The sequence below is a fragment of the Cyrtonyx montezumae genome, unplaced genomic scaffold, assembly GCF_038088225.1.
Source record: "Cyrtonyx montezumae isolate F1298 unplaced genomic scaffold, pur_monq_1.0 scaffold_17, whole genome shotgun sequence".
NCBI lineage: Eukaryota > Metazoa > Chordata > Aves > Galliformes > Odontophoridae > Cyrtonyx > Cyrtonyx montezumae.
Window position 1 is genome coordinate 23243444 of NW_027071903.1, and position 21691 is coordinate 23265134.

General features: G+C 39.8%; 1 protein-coding gene across 1 annotated transcript in view; it reads left to right on the forward strand.

Annotated features, from left to right (window-relative positions):
• The window catches only part of ALDH1A2 (aldehyde dehydrogenase 1 family member A2), a 52370-nt gene extending 31696 nt beyond the window's left edge, over positions 1 to 20674 (forward strand). The window contains exons 6-13 of the mRNA XM_065733803.1: positions 876 to 1004; positions 1137 to 1250; positions 10453 to 10555; positions 12731 to 12915; positions 13611 to 13775; positions 14206 to 14363; positions 15144 to 15218; positions 18447 to 20674. Coding sequence (XP_065589875.1) covers positions 876 to 1004; positions 1137 to 1250; positions 10453 to 10555; positions 12731 to 12915; positions 13611 to 13775; positions 14206 to 14363; positions 15144 to 15218; positions 18447 to 18519 — 1002 coding nt within the window. The 3' untranslated portion in view covers positions 18520 to 20674. The remainder of the gene's footprint in view (positions 1 to 875; positions 1005 to 1136; positions 1251 to 10452; positions 10556 to 12730; positions 12916 to 13610; positions 13776 to 14205; positions 14364 to 15143; positions 15219 to 18446) is intronic.
• Positions 20675 to 21691: the final 1017 nt, after the last annotated feature.

Below are 21691 nucleotides of genomic sequence, written 5' to 3' on the forward strand. Positions count from 1 at the left end.
AGCCAGGGGCTAGAGAAATGTCCATGAGAGTGGCAGCTGATATGCATCAGGCACTAACATGTTCTGGCCAGTGGCTGACTGATACTTTCTATTTTCTTTCCATAGGAGATTATTATATGCCTCTCTAAGAGTGATTCTGAAAATGCAGTTACCTTACTACTCTGGCATTTCCACTGAAATCACTGGGACTGTCCACTTGACCTGCTAGGATCAGGCCTTGATGTAGAAAGTGAAATACTTTTTACTCTTACCTTTACTCACCATTTGTTTATGCCCCAAATTAATACAATTCACTACATCTTATGCTGCAGTTAAATGAAGCTGAAGTCAATGACGACACTGATTTTTTATTTCAGCAGTTTTTCTCAACTTTTTTCTGCCCTTTTCATGCCTTTCACTGAAACTGCAGAATAGTTTTTAAGAAAAGATACGAGTGAAATACTTCAACCTAACCTGACATTTATATTCTATTGCAGTTCCTTCATTTAGTGATTGCATAATTTGAGTATACATCTTATGTCTTACGATATACATAAGAAATGGAAGCAGGAACTATTTGTTCTGGGGAATTAAAAATGCCAGCTGCAAAAAAGTAAATGAAATAAAAGGCAGTGTTACAAAAAAGTGAACAGAAAACAGAAGATTCTTCTGTGAAGACTGTGTGTGGGACTTGTATTTCTTTGAACTGAAGAGAAAGAACCAGAAGGTCACTGTTGTCACTTTCTTAATGGCAGTAATTAAAAAAATCCCTGCTTTGTGCTGGGAAAGATTTATGTTGAGGATAGGCCTGAGAAATAAGTGAGGTAGCAGCTTGACATCTTGAAAACAAAACACCACTGCAATATTTTTCCATCAACTTCTATTTTTTCCTACAGTGGAACTTCCCCCTGCTGATGTTTGCATGGAAGATTGCTCCAGCTCTGTGCTGTGGCAATACAGTAGTTATTAAACCAGCAGAACAAACACCACTCAGTGCTCTCTATATGGGAGCCCTCATCAAGGAGGTAAGAATAATTGACAGGAATAATGTCTCTGTCCCTCCTTATGGAGAAGGAACCACTGGCACATGCCTGGTTTAACATGCTCTGTCAGGCTTCATAAATCACGCTTCCCTTCATCTGTTCCTATTTTGGTAGGCTGGCTTTCCACCAGGAGTTGTCAATATTTTGCCAGGATTTGGTCCAATTGTTGGTGCAGCAATAGCATCTCATGTTGGCATTGATAAAATTGCGTTTACTGGATCCACTGAGGTAAGAGCGTTCCCAGGTGCACTGCCATAACATGTGAATGAAGTCCTTGCATTGCATTTCTCACAGTCACTGAGTAAAAGAGATATATTTTAATAATACTGATCGGTCCTTCTCAGCTAAGCTTATATACTGCAGTATATCCAAAGCAGAAATGGCTCTTTTCCTCCAGCCCCTGCTGTGCCCAGCACCTCAGCACAGGAGATACGGCTAGAAAAATATTGCTGGGATTTCCTGTGGGCTTATGAGGATGTGAATCACATGTAAGTAAGCAGAACATCCAGTGTGTATCACAACATACATAAAATCTGCTTTAGCATCCACAATTTGTGTATCTTGGCATAAGTGGGGAAAAGGGGAGAGGAAGAGGGCAAATGGGCAAATACACTTCAGCTTTGATGCTGCATTCAAATATACTGAGGAAGAGAAGGTCTAAAAAGGAAAGATTGCGGGGTGAAAAGGAAATCGTCCAAGGTGTCTGTGTCCAAAATGATGGAAAAAAAAGCTGGCCCGAAGATGAAGGGAGGCCAACTGCCTCCTGGATCCCAAAATGTCTTGTACTGATTCTAAGATGCAGATGTTACAAAGGTTAGGATGAAGGTTGTAATCTACAGAAAGAGAAACGAATCCCTCAACTCAGATCATGCCTTGCTCTCAAATATGTGGAAAGCCAGCTGTTATCAGGGTTGGGGGGGATGATAGAGGTACTCCAGACTGAAGTCACAGGAGAGGGAGCCTTATCTCATCCTCTGAAGGCAGACAGAAAGGAATCTCTGTGGGAGTTTCAGGGCTGGTTATATTTAGAGGGTGCTAAAAACAGGCCCTTTTCAATGCAAAATCTGTCAAACTATTCTATGGGGGGAGCTCAACCCCAGGGATCCACAGTCTCTCTTTGATATGTTTGACTCCCACTCATGGCAGTTGCAGGCTGTATGCATCCCAGGGATGCTGCACTTCACAGTGAGTCGAGTTTGTTCTCCAGTCAATAAACTGACTGATCCAGCAGCCTTACCAGGTACGTGTGTGCCTCCCTGCTGTGCCCAGGGCTTGCAAAGACTAGATCAACTCCTACAAATAAATAACTTTGGTGGAATTATCCTGTAATTGTTTGGAAGTCAATGCACATGAGTGCAGACTATCAGTAAAATGTAACTTGGCCAGTATGCCTAATTTGCACACACAATTAACTTGCAATTACTGTATGCCACTGTACATGAATTTTTATGGCAATTTTACATTACAACATGGGCAGGTTATATACTGAGTCAACAGCAACAGCACATTTCAGATAATTTGGAGGAATTACTCTAGTTATTACATCTCCTGTAACCAATTTATATTAGCATCCTGGAGACCTGAAAACCTTAATATGAGCTGATTACCCCCCATAAATTAAGTTGAAACAATTGTTTTCATAAAGATATGCGGTCTCTGTTTAAGTTAAATATTCTATGATACAGGATGTTGCTGTGTTTGGAGGAGGAAAAATACAGATGGGTTAGGTTTCAAAGTTGTCTTTTGTAGCCAAAATAAATTTTTATTGTAGTTCCAGACAGCTTTAGTTTTAATAGGCGTTTAAACTCAAAAGCTGTGGGTTTTATACTAACTCAGTGCCTACCTTTAAAAGCCTTACTAATAGGAAGTGAAAAGCATTACAGAGATGAAAAAGACATTCTCTAAGAACCAAAAGCAAGAACAGATGGAACATTTTAATGCAGAGTTAGTGTAAACTATACCATATTGTTTCTGATTTCCTGTAACACTGAATTTTTGTAACAGCAAGTCAACATTGTACAGTTTAAAAACAAGGCTGTGATATGAGCTGAACTGCAGAGCGTGTGACTTCTCAAGGTACTTTTCAATTTCTAATGAAATAATAACGCAAGTATTTTGTCTCTCTGCTCTTTCCTGAAGCGTGTCAGTAGTACTTTCCAGTGACGAGGACTTCTGATAGCCATCAGATACGTAAACAGAACGATACAAACTTCTGTCTCCCCCTTTTGTCTGGGTGCTAGTTAAGGCAGTTAATACTTTCAGCATGTGAGGGTTCACAGAAAAATCTATCAGTACAATAGTGAAGATCTTCAGGTTTAGATGTCTGCAGCAGCTATTTTTTCTCAAGTTTACCAAAGAGTTCTTTCAAAAATAAATAAATAACTAAATAAATACATAAATGGTTTACCTTTCAAGTATGTATTTGTGACTATTGAAAACTCACTGTTGGCCTGTAAAAAACATCAGGTCTTAGAGAGCTTTTTTAAAGGCTGCTCTTCCTACAAATAATATTAATGCTAATGATTTACAAGATGTATTGATTCCAGCCCACATGCAAAAGAAATAACAGCAAGAAGGCCAAGTTCGTGACCTTATCTCAATAAAGCCTGACACAGCCACACTGAAGATCTGTCCAGCCTAGTACCTTATCTTGGACTGCTTACAGAAGAACAAAGCATGTGTAGAGTGATGCTTTTCCCTCATAACCTTTGGTAATCAGTAATTTAAATACTTCCTGAGCCTGAAAGTGTATGTGGACAGTTGTATTTAATAACTACCAGTGGCCGTCCTTGCAACCTCTTCAAGATTTGCCGTCGTGTTATTGTAGGAAGGAGCGAAACGTTGCACAGTGTGAAAGAAACTGTGTGCATTTAGAGTGTGTGTTTCCAACAGTGGTGGAAACTGCTTCTAAGGAGATCAGTAAATCTAGGGAGAAACATAACTGACTAGGAAAAGAAAAGTTATGTTTGGATGGAGCTCCCTGTCTTTATTTTCTCAGATTCTTCAGTACTTTCAAAATTAAGTACCACTATTTACTTTTCATTCACTCTTCTCCAAATACTACTTGAAAAACAGTTATCTGAAAAGACCTATTTTCCCATGGTACCATCACTGCTTGAGTCCACTTCTTTCTTTCCTCCTGGCACTCCCTTTTATGGATTAGCTTATGCAGATCAGAACAGCAGTCTTCCATGTCTTTCTTACCTTAGATCCTCCCATGGATCACTTCCTCTCCCAGCCCTACAGTGCACTGCTCTCAAAACTTCCTTCCACAGCTCATTAGGAAGGGTTCTGCAGGCACCCAACACGGTCAGCTATGGATTTCGCTTCAACATCTGTTGCACTGAAAGAAAAAAATCATACTGAGTAAGAAAGTAAGCCTAAAAATATTGTGTCTCCTTAAATTTCAGCAGATTTCTTGGCCTCTCTGCTTGCTTTGATTCATACTCTTCAGCAGCTTTTTAACAGAAGCGTTTATTTTTACGGTGATGTTACAGTGAACCAGAGCTGATCCATGAGACTCCTTAATTATGGCAATCTCCTCTCAGGAATCACTGATACGTTTTTTTCCTCATCTTCCACAATCCCATGAAAATTGAACTGCCAAAAACAATCTTTGTTCAGCCAATCAGACAATGTCAACTCTGGCTCTCATTCCTTTCTTACCTTACCTTGGAACATCATTTCCAATTTAGCATCCCATTGCCTCTTACTGTACATCTCCTCAATCTTTCCAGTCCTTAGCTGTAGGGTGAAATTCTTGCCTGCCAGGACCTTAGGGGTGCTTCTGCAAAGCTCAGCCATCTCCTGCACTGTTCCTGTTATTCACTGTATGTGCCCATCCATTTTGCTCTGACTCTCTCTGCTTCAACTTGTGTATTTCTCTATCTCCCTTAAAGTTCTTTTTAAAATGTAATTCCTTTGCAGGAGTTAGTAGCAACAATTTACTTAAGTCCTTTCATTTTCTGAGCTTCAGAACAGATTTAGTCCCTGGATGTCTGGTTTACCTGTGTGTCTGCTCTTGGGCTGCAGGGCTCCGAAGTACAGAAGTTACACAGGTCTCTTCCCTTAGAGTTAAATGAGCAGCAGAACTTACTTCCAGACAACTGCAGATGAGAGGAAGGTTTTTACACATATCAACAAATGCAGAGATGTTCATTTTTCTGCTACCTTCTTATTGCATGAAATAAATTTTGCTAAGCAGCAAAAGGTAAAAGACCAGCAAGTGGCAGGGAAAAGACATTTTCAGATTCTGGTTTACTCTTCACATGCCTTTATTTCCACTCAGGACTGTGAATAGAGGATCTCAGCAAATGCAGTTATTTTGACTGTTGTAAGATGTCTGGCCATGCCAGTGTGTGCTCCATTTAAACAGAAACTGGGTACCTATAAATTCCTGAAGCACATGGAATAGTTAGCTATAATCTGTATAAGGCCTAAGATTAGAGATTATTATCAAGTTTGAGAAGCTATGCAGCTAAAAAAAAAAAGTATATATGGGACTGTCTGGATTAATTTTTTTTTTTTTTTTTTGCAAAAGCTTAACGAGTTCTAATAATTTCTGTTCAGAAACAAATGTGTTACCTCCAAATCAGAGATGCTTGCAACTCTCTCCAGTAGTTAAATGCTCTCAAGATGAGAATCACAGATAGCACACAAAACATTTGAAGCCCTGGCCAACTAGAAATTTATCTCAAGCGGCTGGTTTCCACTTTGTTCAAATACCACCCATTAAAAGGCAGGCAGATTAAAGATAGGATTTAGGTCTTCGTTCAAGCACTTCTTTAAATTAACCCAAACAAATATCCAATAAATTGTTCTGGATGCCTGTGTAAACAAAAGGTCTGTGAAGAACATTAAAAAAAAAAAAAAAAAGAGCCTGCATTTTGCTTGGCAGAATGTTTTCTTTATGCACTTAGATTAACAAAGAATGATCTCATTAGTCAACAAGATACAAGAGAGACCATCAAAGCAAACTACAGGAGAGTTGAGATTGATTCATGCCAAACAAATGTTTGTAGCTAACAGCTGTATTACCATTGATTCTAATTTACTCAGCAGGAATCTCCTTTCATTTCCGAAATGAGATGAATGTCACAGTGCACGATGTAGACAGAATGTCTACCTACTGTACTAGTTGTGTAAGCTCTTCTGGATCATACAAGCTCATGCTGGTTCTGGACATCATGAAGAATTACATCCTGGAATTTTCTGCTTTTAACAACAAGAATCCTAAAGGTGATTTGTCCTGTTCTGAGAAGATTGTGAGCTTACAGAACCACAGACACGCCTTGTTCGAAATACAAAGAACTTGAAAGATGGCTTAATAATAACAGCTTAACCATTTGTATCTTGGAAAGGTTGAGCTTCCTGCATGGAAAGAAGTCCTTTCCTTTTTCCTTCCTTGTGATTTTGGTAGAACTTAGGGAACTTGGACGACTGCTGCCTACAAGAACTGCTTCTTAAAACTGAAACAAATGGGGTGATGTATAAGCCCTCTCAAAGTCAACATGAGTTTAGCCACAGACTTCCATGGGACCAGTATTTATCCAAGGAACAAATAAACCATTTATAGCTTAGGATTCTCTCTGGAGATTTCTATGTGGGATTCCCTTTTCACTTGTGCGGCACTATTCATTGTGCTATTTTAGGGCTGCTGCTCACTCAGGGCATTGCACAGTCAAATAAAGCTGCTCTTCTTCACGTCAGTATTTCAAAATACATTCATCTTTGCTGAATCTGGGGATGTATCCCAAATATCTTGTTCCTGAAATGTTTCTCAGGAAAATTTGGCATAGCATCTGGATTCAAAAAATATATATAATAATAAAAATCAGAGATTAAGCAGAACCAAGGATTTAAAAGTTTTGCTAAAAAAAAAAAAAAGATCATTTGTGCCTCAATAGCTCAAGAGAGAAAACAAGTCCAGAAAACAGAAGGAACCATCTCATCATACCATCTCCCTAGGACTCCCCTTATCTCTCTTAAGTTGCAACGCTTAGATGTGCTCCCAGCATCCCAGGAAAGCTATGATAGCAAAGATCAGTAACTCAGTTACTTGAAATGTTGAAGTAACTGATGAGGCATAGATTTCTTCTGTAGTTTTCACTGTTAATGGAACATTTTAGTTTACACAGATTCCTGTGCATTCTTACCTTCACACTCATGCATAAAATTATCCGCTGTTCAGATGGACTCTGCTGTTCCCTGTGATTCAGGTGCTCTCTAACAGCTTTACACGTGACCAGAGGAGACTCAGAGCAGAGGAGAAGCCAGAGCATCTGACAAAACTGTAGAGGAAGCAATCACAAACTTTGGAGGTTTGCTTTTGACTTGTGAAATTTCCAATGCTTTTACAGACAAGAGCACTTACACCATTAGATGCTGTCTTCTGTCTGGAAACAGAAAATGAAGAAAACATGAAATCAACAGACATCTTTGAATTTCTGCAGAGAAGTATTTCAGATTACTGCATGAGCATCCTTTTGAAGGAGACACTGAGCACAGAAGTAATCAACAACCAAATGCTGTGTGTCACAGTACACTCTCAGTACCTAATGTCATGCAGTTTGCAGTCCAGAAACTGTTCTTCAAGAAGTTGTTTTGCACAGGGATGCTCCACAGTGTTTCTTTAATCATCTTCCTTGTTGTTGTTGTTCTGAGTAACAAATTGTTTTCTTTGAGATGGGCCAAATTACATCTGCCTCACCCTCCACACAGCTTTCAAGGTTATGGTACTTCACAAGCTATCCAGGGATACTCCTGATATCAATCTTGAAGCCTATTCAAAACAAAGATGGGGAGTCGCAGTTTTCTCTGCCAACATTCCTGCTGGATAACCACACAGCTCTATTATCTGTGGGAGAGTCCTCTCTTCCAGTGTTCCTTTGCAAGGCTGTGCTGCCTATTGGGATCTCACAGATAGAGCTGAGAGACACCACAGGAAGCATGTATTGAAAGACCATACGGATTGGAACACTATCACTTATCCCTTTCATGCTGTCTTTCTCTTTACAGAGGTCAGTTACAAAAGGCAGTCTTTGTCACTAAATAATCACAGCTCTGGTGCCCTCCCTAAGGCTTTTTCCAACCTGTGTATATAGGGGACAATGGAAGCACAGTGGACGAAAGTGCTGAGCAGCGTGAGCCCTATGGACCTGATGTCTGTGCTGATTTCTGATGAGAAGGACATAGTGAGGCTGTTGAGTTTCTATTTGGATACTCGACAATAACCTCCCTCTATTAATGATGCTGTGAACAACACTTTTTCAGATTAGCACTGTTGTCTCTATTTGCCACTTGTGATATTCAGACTTGTTCATTTACCAATCACTTTTTAGTGAGTAGTTCTTTCAAAGTCCGTATTTACATGGACAGAACACTTTTAACATGTGAGAGGTGCACTGGAAGGGGGAGAAGGGATGTTGGGCTGGACACGTAGCTCTGATTGCTTTGGTCTGCTCTGCTCTTGGTGGATTTTTGAGGGGAAATAGGTGACTGTTGTTATTTGAGAGAGGGAGGTTCAAGGCAGCGAGGGTGTGAATGGCATTAGCTGGCACTGCCTATAAACACAGCACTCACCGGTTTCCAGTGTACATTTTCAGCAGAGTTTGAGAGACTGGAATTTGCAGATGATGTGCTGGATATGTGTAGTGGGGGTGGAGGGCATAAAGCATCCTTCTTTTCCATGTTCACTTCTGGCTGTCAGTCAAACACAGCAATAATATCAGCTCCAATTAAGGGGATATGCAAGGAATTTCATGATAACGTCAATACTCCATCCATATAGGGATAAAGAAATTAGCATTCATTTCTCTGTATTTTTTTAAACCCTCAGTTACACACCATTGTGGTATCACCAGATAAACAGTTAATCACAAAGGTACATGAAATGGCTGACAACTTCTCTATGCTGGGGTGTTTTTGCTTTGTGTGTGTCTTTTTGTTTGGTTAGTTGGGTGTTTGATTGTTCTTTGTGTTTTTCATTTGTTTTCCATGGACACCCTGGTTTCTGTTCCATTTGCCTTCTAATTCCTATAGTGCTGACTAACCTTTCTCCAGGAGACAGACTTCAGTTCTCTAGGAGGTTTAGCTTCCCAACCATTAATCCCTTACTGCGGTGAATCCCACTCACCTGGCCATAGAAAAGGAAAATTGAGAAATCCAATTAGAGAAGGAAGTTCTGGGTGGAGAAGGATGTCCCACTGCAGACTCACACCGCATCTGACTCTCCATGTCACCTTAAAACATGTCACAGTTAAGAGAAATCAATTGAGATGGTTCTCAAGCTTCTATATTGTAAAGAGACACTTAATCCTGTGCCTTACTGGGTGATAACCTGTGATGTTTTATTAGCTCCAGGAGAGGCACAGTTACAGTGTGACTACAGAATCTGAGCTATTTTTGATTCATTAATCCAGGGAAAAGAGAATTTCCAGGGAGCACTGCTGCCTTCCCAGCTGCACTGCCCTCTGTCCTGGGTACACAGAACACATCAAACGTGTAGCTGTCAGCCTGCTACTCCATTTAATCGATCCTTATGTTCCTTAGTGAGATCTGCAACTTGATGCTGCTCCAGTTTTCTCACAGGGCTGCATTCTGCTCCAGCTGACCCCACAATCTACCAAAATATTTGAAGGTGCTTTTGACCTCCTCAACCCGTATTAAGATTATCTGTGGTGCAGCTGAGGGTCAGATCTGGGATGGTGCATTTCTAACTTCTTGCCCTGCTTGGTATGCTGCTAATCCTTCAGAAAAGGCTGATGATTTCCTCCAAATCTGACACGTTCTCGATCATGATTTCACCATTGAATTATTTAAAACTTTTGGTGCTGAAAACTGAATTTGGAGAACGAATACTCTCCTACAAACAGTTTGGCTAGCACTTTACAAGTAATAAGAGTGAAATAAATTCTAATAGCAATCATCACTTTGGATAGCTATCACCTGGACTCCATAAAGAAGCGTGATAGCAGTTATTACTGATAAATAGTAATATGCTTAATAAAGGCTTAATACATATTTTGTTATCAGATCTATTTTGTTCTGCATTAAACTAAAAATTGGGTTAGCAATCCTCTTGGCAATAGATGTAAAACTGTATAAACATGGCAGTAGTTTTGATGGAAATAACTCCAGCTATGTCAGTTTCAGATATTTAACTCAGCTCTCCTAAAGCACCCTAAAATCAAATCCAAGCCATTTTAGCATAGGTAGGAAAGGATGAAGGGTACACACACCTTGTGCTTTGCCCTGTCCTCTCTCCAATTCCAAGGAAACTGGAATGGTGCCCACTGATGATGAAAATCTGTTTAGACTGAAGAACTTGCTGGAATATTTAAGGCTCTGTTCCAGTGGTGTCCAGCATTGGCTGTTAAAAGTGAACTGTATGACTACATAGCCTGTAAAACTTGTCTCCGTTTCCTTTCAGGTTGGGAAGCTGATCCAAGAAGCAGCTGGAAGGAGTAACTTGAAGAGAGTTACATTGGAGCTGGGTGGGAAAAGCCCAAACATCATTTTTGCAGATGCTGATTGTAAGTCAGCACTTCCACATTTTTCTTAAGTGTTTCAGTGGCTTCCTTCTATTTCTTCATCTTAAGGCTTATCTTTTAGCCAAAGTGAAATGGACCAATACAACTGTAACTAGCTGCACTGTTCAGTATGATAGAAAGGACCAGGGATATGATGTTTTTATACAGATTTGCAAAGAACAAAACAGAAAAACAGTGAGAACCAAGCACAGAGATACAGTATTAATCACAATCACGGTCCCATACGTATCTGCTGTTTTAAACTCTGCAGTAAGATGGTCTGTGGTAAATTCAAGGCCATTATACAAAGGGAGGGCTTTGAATTAATTTGAGTAGCTGATCAGTACAGGATTCCTTTTTAAGCTATTTAAATATTAGCTGTAGATGGAGACTTCCATTTTACATGTTTTCACAATTGAAGAATTGTGTATTGAAATATCCTCATCGCCAGTGTCAGCAGGGAGCTAAAGATTTTGGCAACTGGATGATCTGCAGCTGGGTTTTTTGGCACCTGAGGAGGTACAGGACAGCAGTTTAGGACAGGATAAAAACACAGACTGGAAGTTCTGCTGAAATGATCAGCAATGAAATAGTTAACAGTGTTGATATTTAGGAGATATTAGCAGGAGGTATTGAAGTTATCACCCCATTAAGATGAACAAGACCTTGCTTCGAGCTGTCCTTTCAGGCTTCATGCAGACACACTGTACTTACTACATTTTCTAAGAACTTTGCAACTCAAAGAAACAGACATTTAAGATTTGGTCTTTAAGTAGAAAAAGTGAGTAGAATGGTTCTGCATAGCATATATTACAAGAGCTGGTTAGAATCCCACATTCATTTTCAGAAATTAACAGTGTCTGAAAGGATAGAGAAAGCTTGACCGCACTCAGTTGTCGAAGTCTTTCCTACATGGGAAAGGTTTCCCATGCTGGGGCAGCTAAATTGCAGTTACAGTCTAATTGGTAGGCCAAAGAGGCTCCTGTCAGCTGGAGCCAGGTGCACATGTTTGAGCCTTTACCCCAGTTAGCCATGTCTCAAATGTCCCTAACCTACTTACTCAGATTGGATCATCTGAAGACTTCCAGCAGAGCATTATATGCTGGGAGCAGGTCTGTGTTCTGTTTTTCCCTGGGGAGGGATAAAATGCTCCTAGCTGCCACACAGCTGTAGTTTATCTGTGACCTGCTGTATCCGCCAAATAAGGTTGAAGACCTGGTAAGAAGTTGCAGCCCACATGGGATTAACAGGGCACAGAGACGAGCAAAGTCTTCCTTGGGACTGTCGGTTCCACAATATATCATCCTGAAGCTCTCTGGCCTTCCCATAATTACAACCACCAGCACTTGACCTGAAACTCAAACTTCAAAGCTCTGATTATTTAAGAACAGCAGACAATTGCTCACCATTGCAAAGGAGCTGTTCTGTTTGAGGAAAACTGTGCCAAAATTCAGCAATAAGCATGACAAAACTGTTGAAAGTTTAGTGCACATTAAAAATTTTTTTTTTTAAATCCACAAAAATCAGAGAAGAATGGATATTTGAGCCCTTCATTGTGCCAGGCTTGGCTATGAGATGTATCAGTTAATCAGCTCTGTCCACTATTGTTTTCAGTTTCCATGGAGCTGCCTGGGAAAACTTGAATTTAGTCCAGGGAACACCCAACATAATTTTTTTCCTCCTGCTGAAGGCAGAATAAGACACCTCTGTTGAAATTTACTGAGAGTAAAACATTGTTGCTTTGTTTATTCCACAAAAGACTATACCTTAAACAGTGTTCTCTGAAGTGCTACAGTTGATAACAGAAGTATTGCAGCGCTCTAAGTCATCACTTTTCAAGGATAAATTCAGTATCACACAGCCCAAATTCTTTTCTAGTCAGCTGTTAAACCCAGTGGGAGAATTTATCCCTGAATGTGTAAACACGCCCGGATTTTCCTCTCCTGCTTAAATCTGGATGTGTTGTTTCTACATCCAAAGGAGGTGGAACAGAAATCATGGGTTGATTGTTCCATAATTGACTGATAGTTTTAAAGCCTCATGTGGTCACTTGTATAGGCCAAGAGGATCACAGAATCTGATGTCTCTGTCTTGCAGATGTGACACTGTGCACTATACATACAAAATTAGATGTGTCTATGATGTTTAAGAACAGTGTATGTTATCTTGTTCTTGCAGTGGACTATGCTGTGGAGCAGGCTCACCAGGGGGTCTTCTTCAATCAAGGTCAGTGCTGCACCGCAGGCTCACGGATTTATGTGGAAGAATCAATCTATGAAGAGTTTGTTAGAAGAAGTGTAGAACGTGCAAAGAGGAGAGTAGTGGGGAGTCCTTTCGACCCAACTACGGAGCAAGGGCCACAGGTAAAGGAACAGTGCTTCAGCTCTACAATCCAGAAGGTGCCTGGAAAGCATTTAACTCTTAACAGGGCAGAGTTCATTCACTGCATATTCCGCATATTCCCTTGCAATCCCAGGCTGGAGATGTTTAGTGAAAACTCTCTTCCTAAACATTAGTAAGCTTTCCTCCCAATTTTAACAGCAGGTTCTGGTCTTCAGCCGCCAAGATGTGTTTGCAAACTGTAAAGTGCTACCATTTATAAGAGAGAAGTTTGCAAAAGTCTCTGTGCAGGCATGTATTATCAGGAATTATCTACAACAGTGACTGCGCTTGTAGACTGCTACAGAGGTGGGAATTATAAACAAAGGATGGTCAGAATTAGACATACATCTGTAGAAAATGTACTGCCACTAATAACAAGGTAGGCTTATCCAATTTTAAGAAGTTAATTTGAAGCAAAAAAAAAATAATGCCTTGCTTTGTTTGTGTGTACAAACCAGATTCCTTAGCAAGAATGTGGGTTAAGCCACATACACACAGAGACACATCCTTAAGAAGACAGCCCTGCGTTGCAGTCAGCAGCTATCTGTAGATCTTGGGCATCTCAAGCTGGCAGGGAAAATATGCATGAGTCTACTCTCTGGGATATTGCTTGCCTAAAAAACTAATTTGGGGTTGATTGTCAAGTGCAAGTCAAACAGCTTCTTCTCTTTTTCAGATTGATAAAAAACAGTACAACAAGATCTTGGAACTGATTCAGAGCGGCATTACTGAAGGAGCAAAGCTTGAATGTGGGGGTAAAGGGCTGGGAAGGAAGGGCTTCTTCATTGAACCTACGGTGTTTTCCAACGTAACAGATGACATGCGGATTGCCAAGGAGGAGGTATTCACATACGAGGGCACGATCATTTTAAAACGTCCTAAACATTATTTTGTTTCCTTTTCTAACTTAAGACAAAAGCTTTAGACTGAAAATTACTATTATACAACAACAAAGAGTAAAATCATTTCAGAACTGATGCACAGATCAACTGACAGCATCAGTGTAGATAAAGAAGCTCAATTTTTGTCATTTGCTGTATAGTCTCAGACTTTGACAAGATAAAGGGAGAAATCGCTGTGTTTCACTGTGAAGACTGTTTTGGGAAATTCACGTAGCTTTACAGACAGGTTTTATCAGTAACAAACGTTGCTGTGAAATTTCACAGAAAGTAAAACAGGAAAGGACAGGCCATTTTAAAAGCAGAACAGAACGGGAATAAAAAGCCTTCGACTGAGCAGTTTTACAAATTAATGATGAATCTTTTTTGCAGATTTTTGGGCCTGTTCAAGAAATACTGAGATTTAAAACCGTGGATGAAGTTATAGAGAGAGCCAACAATTCTGATTTTGGGCTGGTAGCTGCTGTCTTTACAAATGACATAAACAAGGCCCTGACAGTCTCTTCAGCAATGCAGGCTGGGACAGTCTGGTAAGGCACAAGTTATCACACTCCTGCTCTTGGAGATAAAGAATTCGACGCATTATCATCATGTTCCCTCAGTTTTGCACCCTTTGTCTGAAAAGTGTTTATCTAGCCCATCCTAGTGGTGAATCGCTACGCAAGATACAGAACAGCTGCTGGGGGATGTTGTCTCTTGGCTCATAGCAGTCAATGCTATTAAGTGGAAGTGCCTTGCATTCTGTTGGCATGGTTGTCCCTTATGCTGCTGACCAGAGCTGCTGAGAACAAAGCAGGACTACAAATGGTCCTTTCTGTGCAGCAGAAGAATCCTGTGAGGTTCCTGCTGAAGGCTTAAGGCATCATGTATTTTCTGCAGTAAGGAACCAAGGGGACACCTATTTATCTTGCATCTTTAGGTGCACAAAATGCTGTTCTTCAAGCTTAATAGCTTGCAATTTGATGCAAGAAAAATCAGGAGGAAAAAGGATGAATTCAAATCTAATAGCTTTGTGTTATAAACTTGCACTGAAGATTGTCAGCAGATTAACAAACAGTTCATTAGTGAAGCTGTGTCCAGGTGTTCCCTGCCCTCCTCTAGCCCTCAGAAACTAAACCCCGCTCTCTTTATGAGCAGGGAGTCAAATGTTGCTTTTGTGGGGTAAGTCTATCATTTCTTTTCAGCAAGATACAAGTTTGTTATTACTAATAGCTGCACAGTATCCTTAGCTTCACCAGATTCAGTATCTCCAGAGTTGTCCAAATGTGCCTCTGACACTGCAATTGAACTTAATGCCTTTCCTGTTACAGGATAAATTGCTACAATGCCTTAAATGCCCAAAGTCCTTTTGGAGGATTCAAAATGTCTGGCAACGGTAGAGAGATGTAAGTATTACACTACTGTCTTCTGAACTGTTTTCAGTTCTCCAACTTAATAAACAGTGAATCTGTCCTTGTTAGTTAAGATCAGAAAATATTCCCACTGGAGGATCAAGGTATAGTAAAAAATGATTCATAACCACTACCAGTTGCAAGTGATTTTTAGCTATTGATTTTTGTGTTTATTGTGACACAGCAACACAAGTTACTGTGAGTCTCTTCTTATTCTGAAAGATACTGGAAATGTTTTGGTATTTTTTCCAACTGTATCCTGAGTTTTCCAAGTTTTCCTTAGCCACATTAATCAGTATTTTTCCATAAAGATTCTCTGTACATGGTTCTGTGCACTTGTTTCACAGGGTTGTTTTGCCATTTTTTGCTTCTTTTGCTATATTTTCCCTTTACTAATATCGGTGTGCTGGCATTTAATTAAAAAGTGATCTGTCTTTTTCGAATTTATAAGCAATATTAAATTAAATTGGACCTAGAGAAGGATAGACAAATGTGTTTACCTCCCTTAAAAAGACTCATCTTCGATTACAAAGCTTGCACATCTCTGCTTATTCCATTTAGAAATAAGCACCAAATATTGTCTGTGTACCTAATTTAAAATGTTACCAGTTTCAAGTTCTCATTACAATCACAGAGAAGTTCAGCAATTGCATCAGCCCCAGATGGGTTACTCATACAAAGGATTCAATTAATTTCTTTGCAGGAGGCATGTACACCAGATATGTCTCACCTAAGATTTCAAAATAGCTTATAGCTAATGGCAAGCTCAGCAGTAAAACTAAAGGTCAAACTCTTTAAAACTTTAGATTTGTTGAAGTATACAGCTCGATCTATAAAATAAGCTCTTATATAGTCTGAAATATTTTCCCTCATTAGGGAGTACTTTGAATAACACATTTGTACTATTCTCCACATTCATGAGTTATGAGGTGATCTCACACTGGCATAAATATGTCAGCTCATCTAACTCTTATCATTGTGAAAATATTCTAAAACTACTAAGCTCAAAAGAGCACATGAGTAACCTGACACCCAAGAGTGACCCCACTGACTTCAGGGAGGTTAACTGTGCAAGCAAAATATTCACATCTTAGCACTGTGGAGTTTTCCAGAAGAGAGTGAGGAGGAAAGCAGACAGCACCCCAGCTCCCATGAAAAAATTAACAGCAGTTCTGCAGTTGATTCCCATCCATAGCTTTGATACTACTAAGCATGAATAGTAAATATTTATAATGGCAGTCATCTCTCTCACACCAAGATTTCTGAAAACCTATTTTCAGAAAACCTACAAATACCTTTGGTGTTTGGATTTTGTGAGCGAATCCCGTGCTCCACCCTCTCCATCACCCCTATAATCACTGCAGGCACTAATAAACCTGAGGTCCCCCCTGCCTGTAAGCACCATGGAAATCTCTAGTGGCTACACACATTTTCTCAGTGCATGGGGTCCCCTGGACTGAAAAAATCCCTCTCTAAATTCATTCTTTAAGTCTTGCAGGAGAGACTGATTTCCAGTAGATTCTCAACCAGGAACAGCAGAGAAACTCAGGCAGAGCATTATAGAGTCTGCTTGTTACACTGTATGATGAGTAATCATTCTGCTCACTGCACAGCATCTTTGGTCAGATACCACCTTCTGTTTCACAGCCCCCAACTTGTATCTGCATACTTCCTATTAAAACACCAAGGTCTCTTAGATCTCTCTTTGAACTACACATTTTATAGCATAAATAATGTTAACAGTTAGAGAACGACTCTTGGGCAAGAAAATGTTCGTATGTGTGCATCAATATTGCTAATACAGTATTACAGCCAGATTACAGTTGTGGCACTGTGATGTGTGTGCTAACCCTATGTTATGTGGGACTATTTTGTTTCTGCATTTGAATTAACAGAATTTTATCACACATGGGAAAAAAAATGAACTCAGAAAGTTGAGGTGTGCTTCGGTTTTACACTCTCACAACATGTACACATCTCATGTCTCATCATGTCTCACAGCAGCAGACAACCTGCATGCACGTACAAAATGCAACTGATTTCTGTTTACTTTCAGGCTACTTAACAATATTCTTCTATTCTCAAAAAGTCCCAATGAGGGATTTCTTTACATTTACACTCCTTAAAAGCTCCTTATCACTACACGAGTGGTGTAACCCCTCTAAATAAGTAAATGACTCTCATGTGCTTGTTCAAAAGAATCCTCATCTAGGTTCACATAGAAGACATCCTCCATTCATGGACTTGGCCTGTACATGCTTTGAGGTAGAGATACTGTTTGCTTTGTGCACACGGCATTCAGCAGACGTACTAGAACTGCTCACCTGACCAGAACACAGTTCTCCATCTCTTAACACGTGAATAGCAAAAATGCAAGTATCCATACTTCAGAGCAGGCAGGTCTAATGCCCAAGAAACCACACCACTACCACTCTGGACCTGAGCAGAGCTGTCTAAGAGATGAGGCAGGCCAGAGCTGGCTACAAGAAAATCCTACACAGCGTTGAGAAACACTCATTAATCATCACTCACACAGAGCAGAACACATATCCCACAGTCACATGTCAGATGGCTGGGACCCAGAATGTGGCTAGCTTCTTTCTGACAGTATATAGCATTGTATGTAAAGTGATGTGGCCAGGGCAAAAACAAGTTTTCTAGTTAATTAGTGGAAATCTGAGCAGGCCAAATGTTCTTTCACAGTAAGTACAAATGTTGATTTCTGCTGCTAGACATTGTGTCAGGGAAAAAAAAAAAAAACAACAACAGAGTTTAGGAATCACATTTACCTTTATCCACAGTTGTGAGCAGTTCATTGCCCATAGGGTTCAGTTTGGATCTTCTCTTTCTTGGCTGCAATTATAAGCAGTAATTTTACTGGCCAGCGGTCTTGGTGGTTGAACATCTTCAGGATCTGGAAAGCACAGAGGACATAAATTCACTCCTAACGGTTCCACCAAGGGACAGTGAATGTTTCTAGGTTTCATGTCATTCTCTATCTCCTTACCAATGCTGGAGCTATCAATTGCTCTTGTGACCTGACATGTAAATTCATATTCAGGTTTTCTGATAAAAGCTTTCTGTGAAAGGCAAGCTGTACAGCATCAGTGTACAAAGGAAACCTAGAAATGTAGGATACATCTTCAGTGAGGAAGCACTTAACAAGTTTTTGCTCAATAAGGAATTAATTTCAGGTCTAAGCTGATGCTATTTTTTTTTTAGGGGTGAAAGTGGATTGAGAGAATATTCTGAAGTTAAAACAGTGACAATAAAGATCCCTCAAAAGAATTCCTAAAGTGATGAAAGACCTCATAGTGCAGAAGAGCACGTGATGCCACCCTCTCTATTCTTTATGGAGACCAGCACTCAGGAATAAAAGCGTTACACAATATGTATTTAAGAAAATAAGTTGCAGCATATATACTGGGCACATAATTGAGTAACTAATGCAAACCAACTCTGCATGTTTTCATAAGACTCTCTTGAGAATTGTTACATCTTTATAAATCAAATCTTAACAAGATGAAGTTGCTGTTGGGCATCAGTTCAGTAGCAGTTCTAGCTATCAAATCGTTGAACGCAAATGCATGCGCACACACATTTTCCTCTTCTTCAAATAAAGAAAGTCACTGCTCTTGAGTTGCCTTCTCAAATAGACCTGCCTTCTTCTAATGTTCTTGTTTCATACAGGGCTTTACAAGGCAGATTTACCTGAAATGCCAGGAGTGCATAGTAATCAAGTGCCATGGATGTTAAGAAATAGAAGACTGAATTGTAGCCAGACAACAATTTCTAGATAGGCAACTTTCCAATCAGCATGTTTACATAATGAGGTTAAACTGGGGAGGGAACTACTTCGTTCTGTGGACAACAAAATACAAATACTTAGCAGTGAGATTTAAGCATTTTGTTTTTCAGACCTTATTTTAATAATTATTTTAGGGCTTGCTACAAGCAGAAATCCTCCATCACCTACGGGGACTCAAAAGGTTTTACCTTCTTGACAAAAGAGCATGGCCAGACAGGGTGGGAGGGCACTGAGGAGAACAGGAACAGATCCCAAGGCTGCACAGAGCGTTTCAGCTTTCATTGCCTGCCTAGTTGTGGTGTTGCTGATGTTGTCACTGTTGTTTTCAGCTTTTTTCTCCTTTTCTGAACAAGTATTTGCACACACAGTCTCCACTTATTTGTCTGCTAGTGAAGTGCTTGTGATTACGCTGAGAATTGTTCAGTATTCATTGCCACAGGAAGAACCCAGAAAAGAAATCAGTTCAGTGTTATTTTCTTATGAAATCACAGCTTGCAATCCCCAGCATGCCTGAGCCTTGGGTGAGCTTACTGCCTGCTATTGGACGTTGCAAAGACATCTGGCTTTTGTTCAGCCCAAGATGAAAATATGAGCAAGTTGTTCTAGACGTGAGATGTTTCAAACCTGTCACGCAATTTTCTGCTGCCTATTGAATCTTCAAACTCGCAGTTAAACTAACGTTATCTCCTCCTTCCTTCCAGCTGCAGAACTCCCCAGACTTCTTTTTTTAATGGTGTTGCTTTATGTTTTAACTTAGAATTAAGACAGTGTATTTTAAAAGTGCAGTAAATAATCTATAGATACGTTCTGTGGGGTTTAAGGACAAAATTATGGCCTCGGGTGTAAGAGTTTTCCTAGCTGCAGAGTCTGTACTACAACTGCTGAAAACTCCAGCCCTGATTCAGCACGTCGTCATTTCTGCACATTACTTTTCTTCATTCTCTGAACACTTCCCTTTAGATTTGACGTTGTGTGTGTCCTTAAATATACTGCTGGACCAGGACAAGGGTATCCAGCACTTTGTAGTGTTGTAGCCCTCAATATTTTGTATTTCTAACTCATGTCAATCTGTGTATGTGTTTTTAAAGCAATATATATACATGATATTATTCAGAAATGACAGTACATCCACAGACATGGAAATGAATCAAAATATTCCTGAGTTGTTAAATGCAAATGTCATATACTTGTACTGTAGTGTATGTCAGAGTTAAGAAAAACAAAGTACAGCAAGTATGAAATTAGTTATCTTTAAACTGCAATATAAAATGCGGCAAAGGAGATTTTATTTCCTTTTACCTATTTACTTTGAAAAAAGATTTCCTGTGGTAACAGCATTTACACTGTGTACTCTTTTGTATTCTTTTTGTGTGATTTGTACGTCTGTGCTTTACTCCCTGTACATTCAGGTAAATAATAGAGTTGCCTTTTTTTTTTTTCAACCTTGTCACTGCAGCTCCGTTTGATGTACATGGATTTGTGAATTCCTTTTTTAAATGTACCATCTGCATGGATCCAACAAAACATTTTTCCAGTCCCTGCAGCTTTTGTTAACAGTTTTTAATCATGTATATAGTTATATGTTATTAAAAAAGTAAAAGGATATTTTCTATGAAGTTTTTTCCATTAAAAAGGCTTAGAGAAAGACTTTAGACTGTGAGACTCCTTTATTGTTGACAGAGCTATAAAAATATTTAAAACAATATTTTCTTAGCAAAAGATCTGCTCTCACAGTAGCTTTATTTTCATTTGCAGAAGTGAATGAAGTAAAAGGCCAATTACATTTTCTAGAATATTATTGCAGCTGTATGAAAAACACTTGTGAATTGCAGATCTAGGCCGTGGCCAGAGTTCATCCTCACTGTTATGGTCATAAAGTTTAGCTATTGGGGAAGGTCTGAAATCATCAGAACCAGTGGGGCACCCTTGCAAACGGCTGCATCACAGCTTGAGTTTTGGATAATGTTTAAAACAATTACAGTGTCTTTTCTTTCTCCAGTACATGAGTCACAGAGATGATTACATTAACACCCAGATCTTTTTAGGGACTGGCGTTCTACTTGTCTTTCATTTCAGAATGCTAACAGAGGGGAAGAGGACAGACTGAATGTTAATTTGACACCAGGAAAATTCTCAGGGCCAGGTACTACGCTGCTACCCCTTGAACAGTCCCTTAAATTCACAGATATTTTGTTGGTCATTTGAAGTGGTGTCAATGTAGATAAAGTAACTACTCCGTTAGTTGTGCTGGGCTGCTTCGCTGTATGGCTTTGGCCATACCTCAGCATCACAGAATAACACAGTTGGTTTCACCCACACTCTGCAGGCAATCGCTGTAGATAAAGTCACATTACTAAAACAGATTGGATAAAAGGTAACAAAACAACAGGAGTGAAACTGCATTTGCAAAAGGGAAAGTATGGGATATCAGGAACATATTAAACAGATCTTCCTTTCTACTTCTACCCAGTGCCACGTGCAGCCCCGCCGTGGGTTCATGTGCAGACAGCCAGCACTTTGCATATTCCCTCCCCTCTGTCCCTCTGACCTGTCTGCAGCCCGTTTCACCACCCCAACCACTCACATAGGCACAGGCAACGGAATGCTTTTCTCAAAGAAAACTGAAGGACAGAAGGTTGTTCTGCAACCGCTGAAAGCA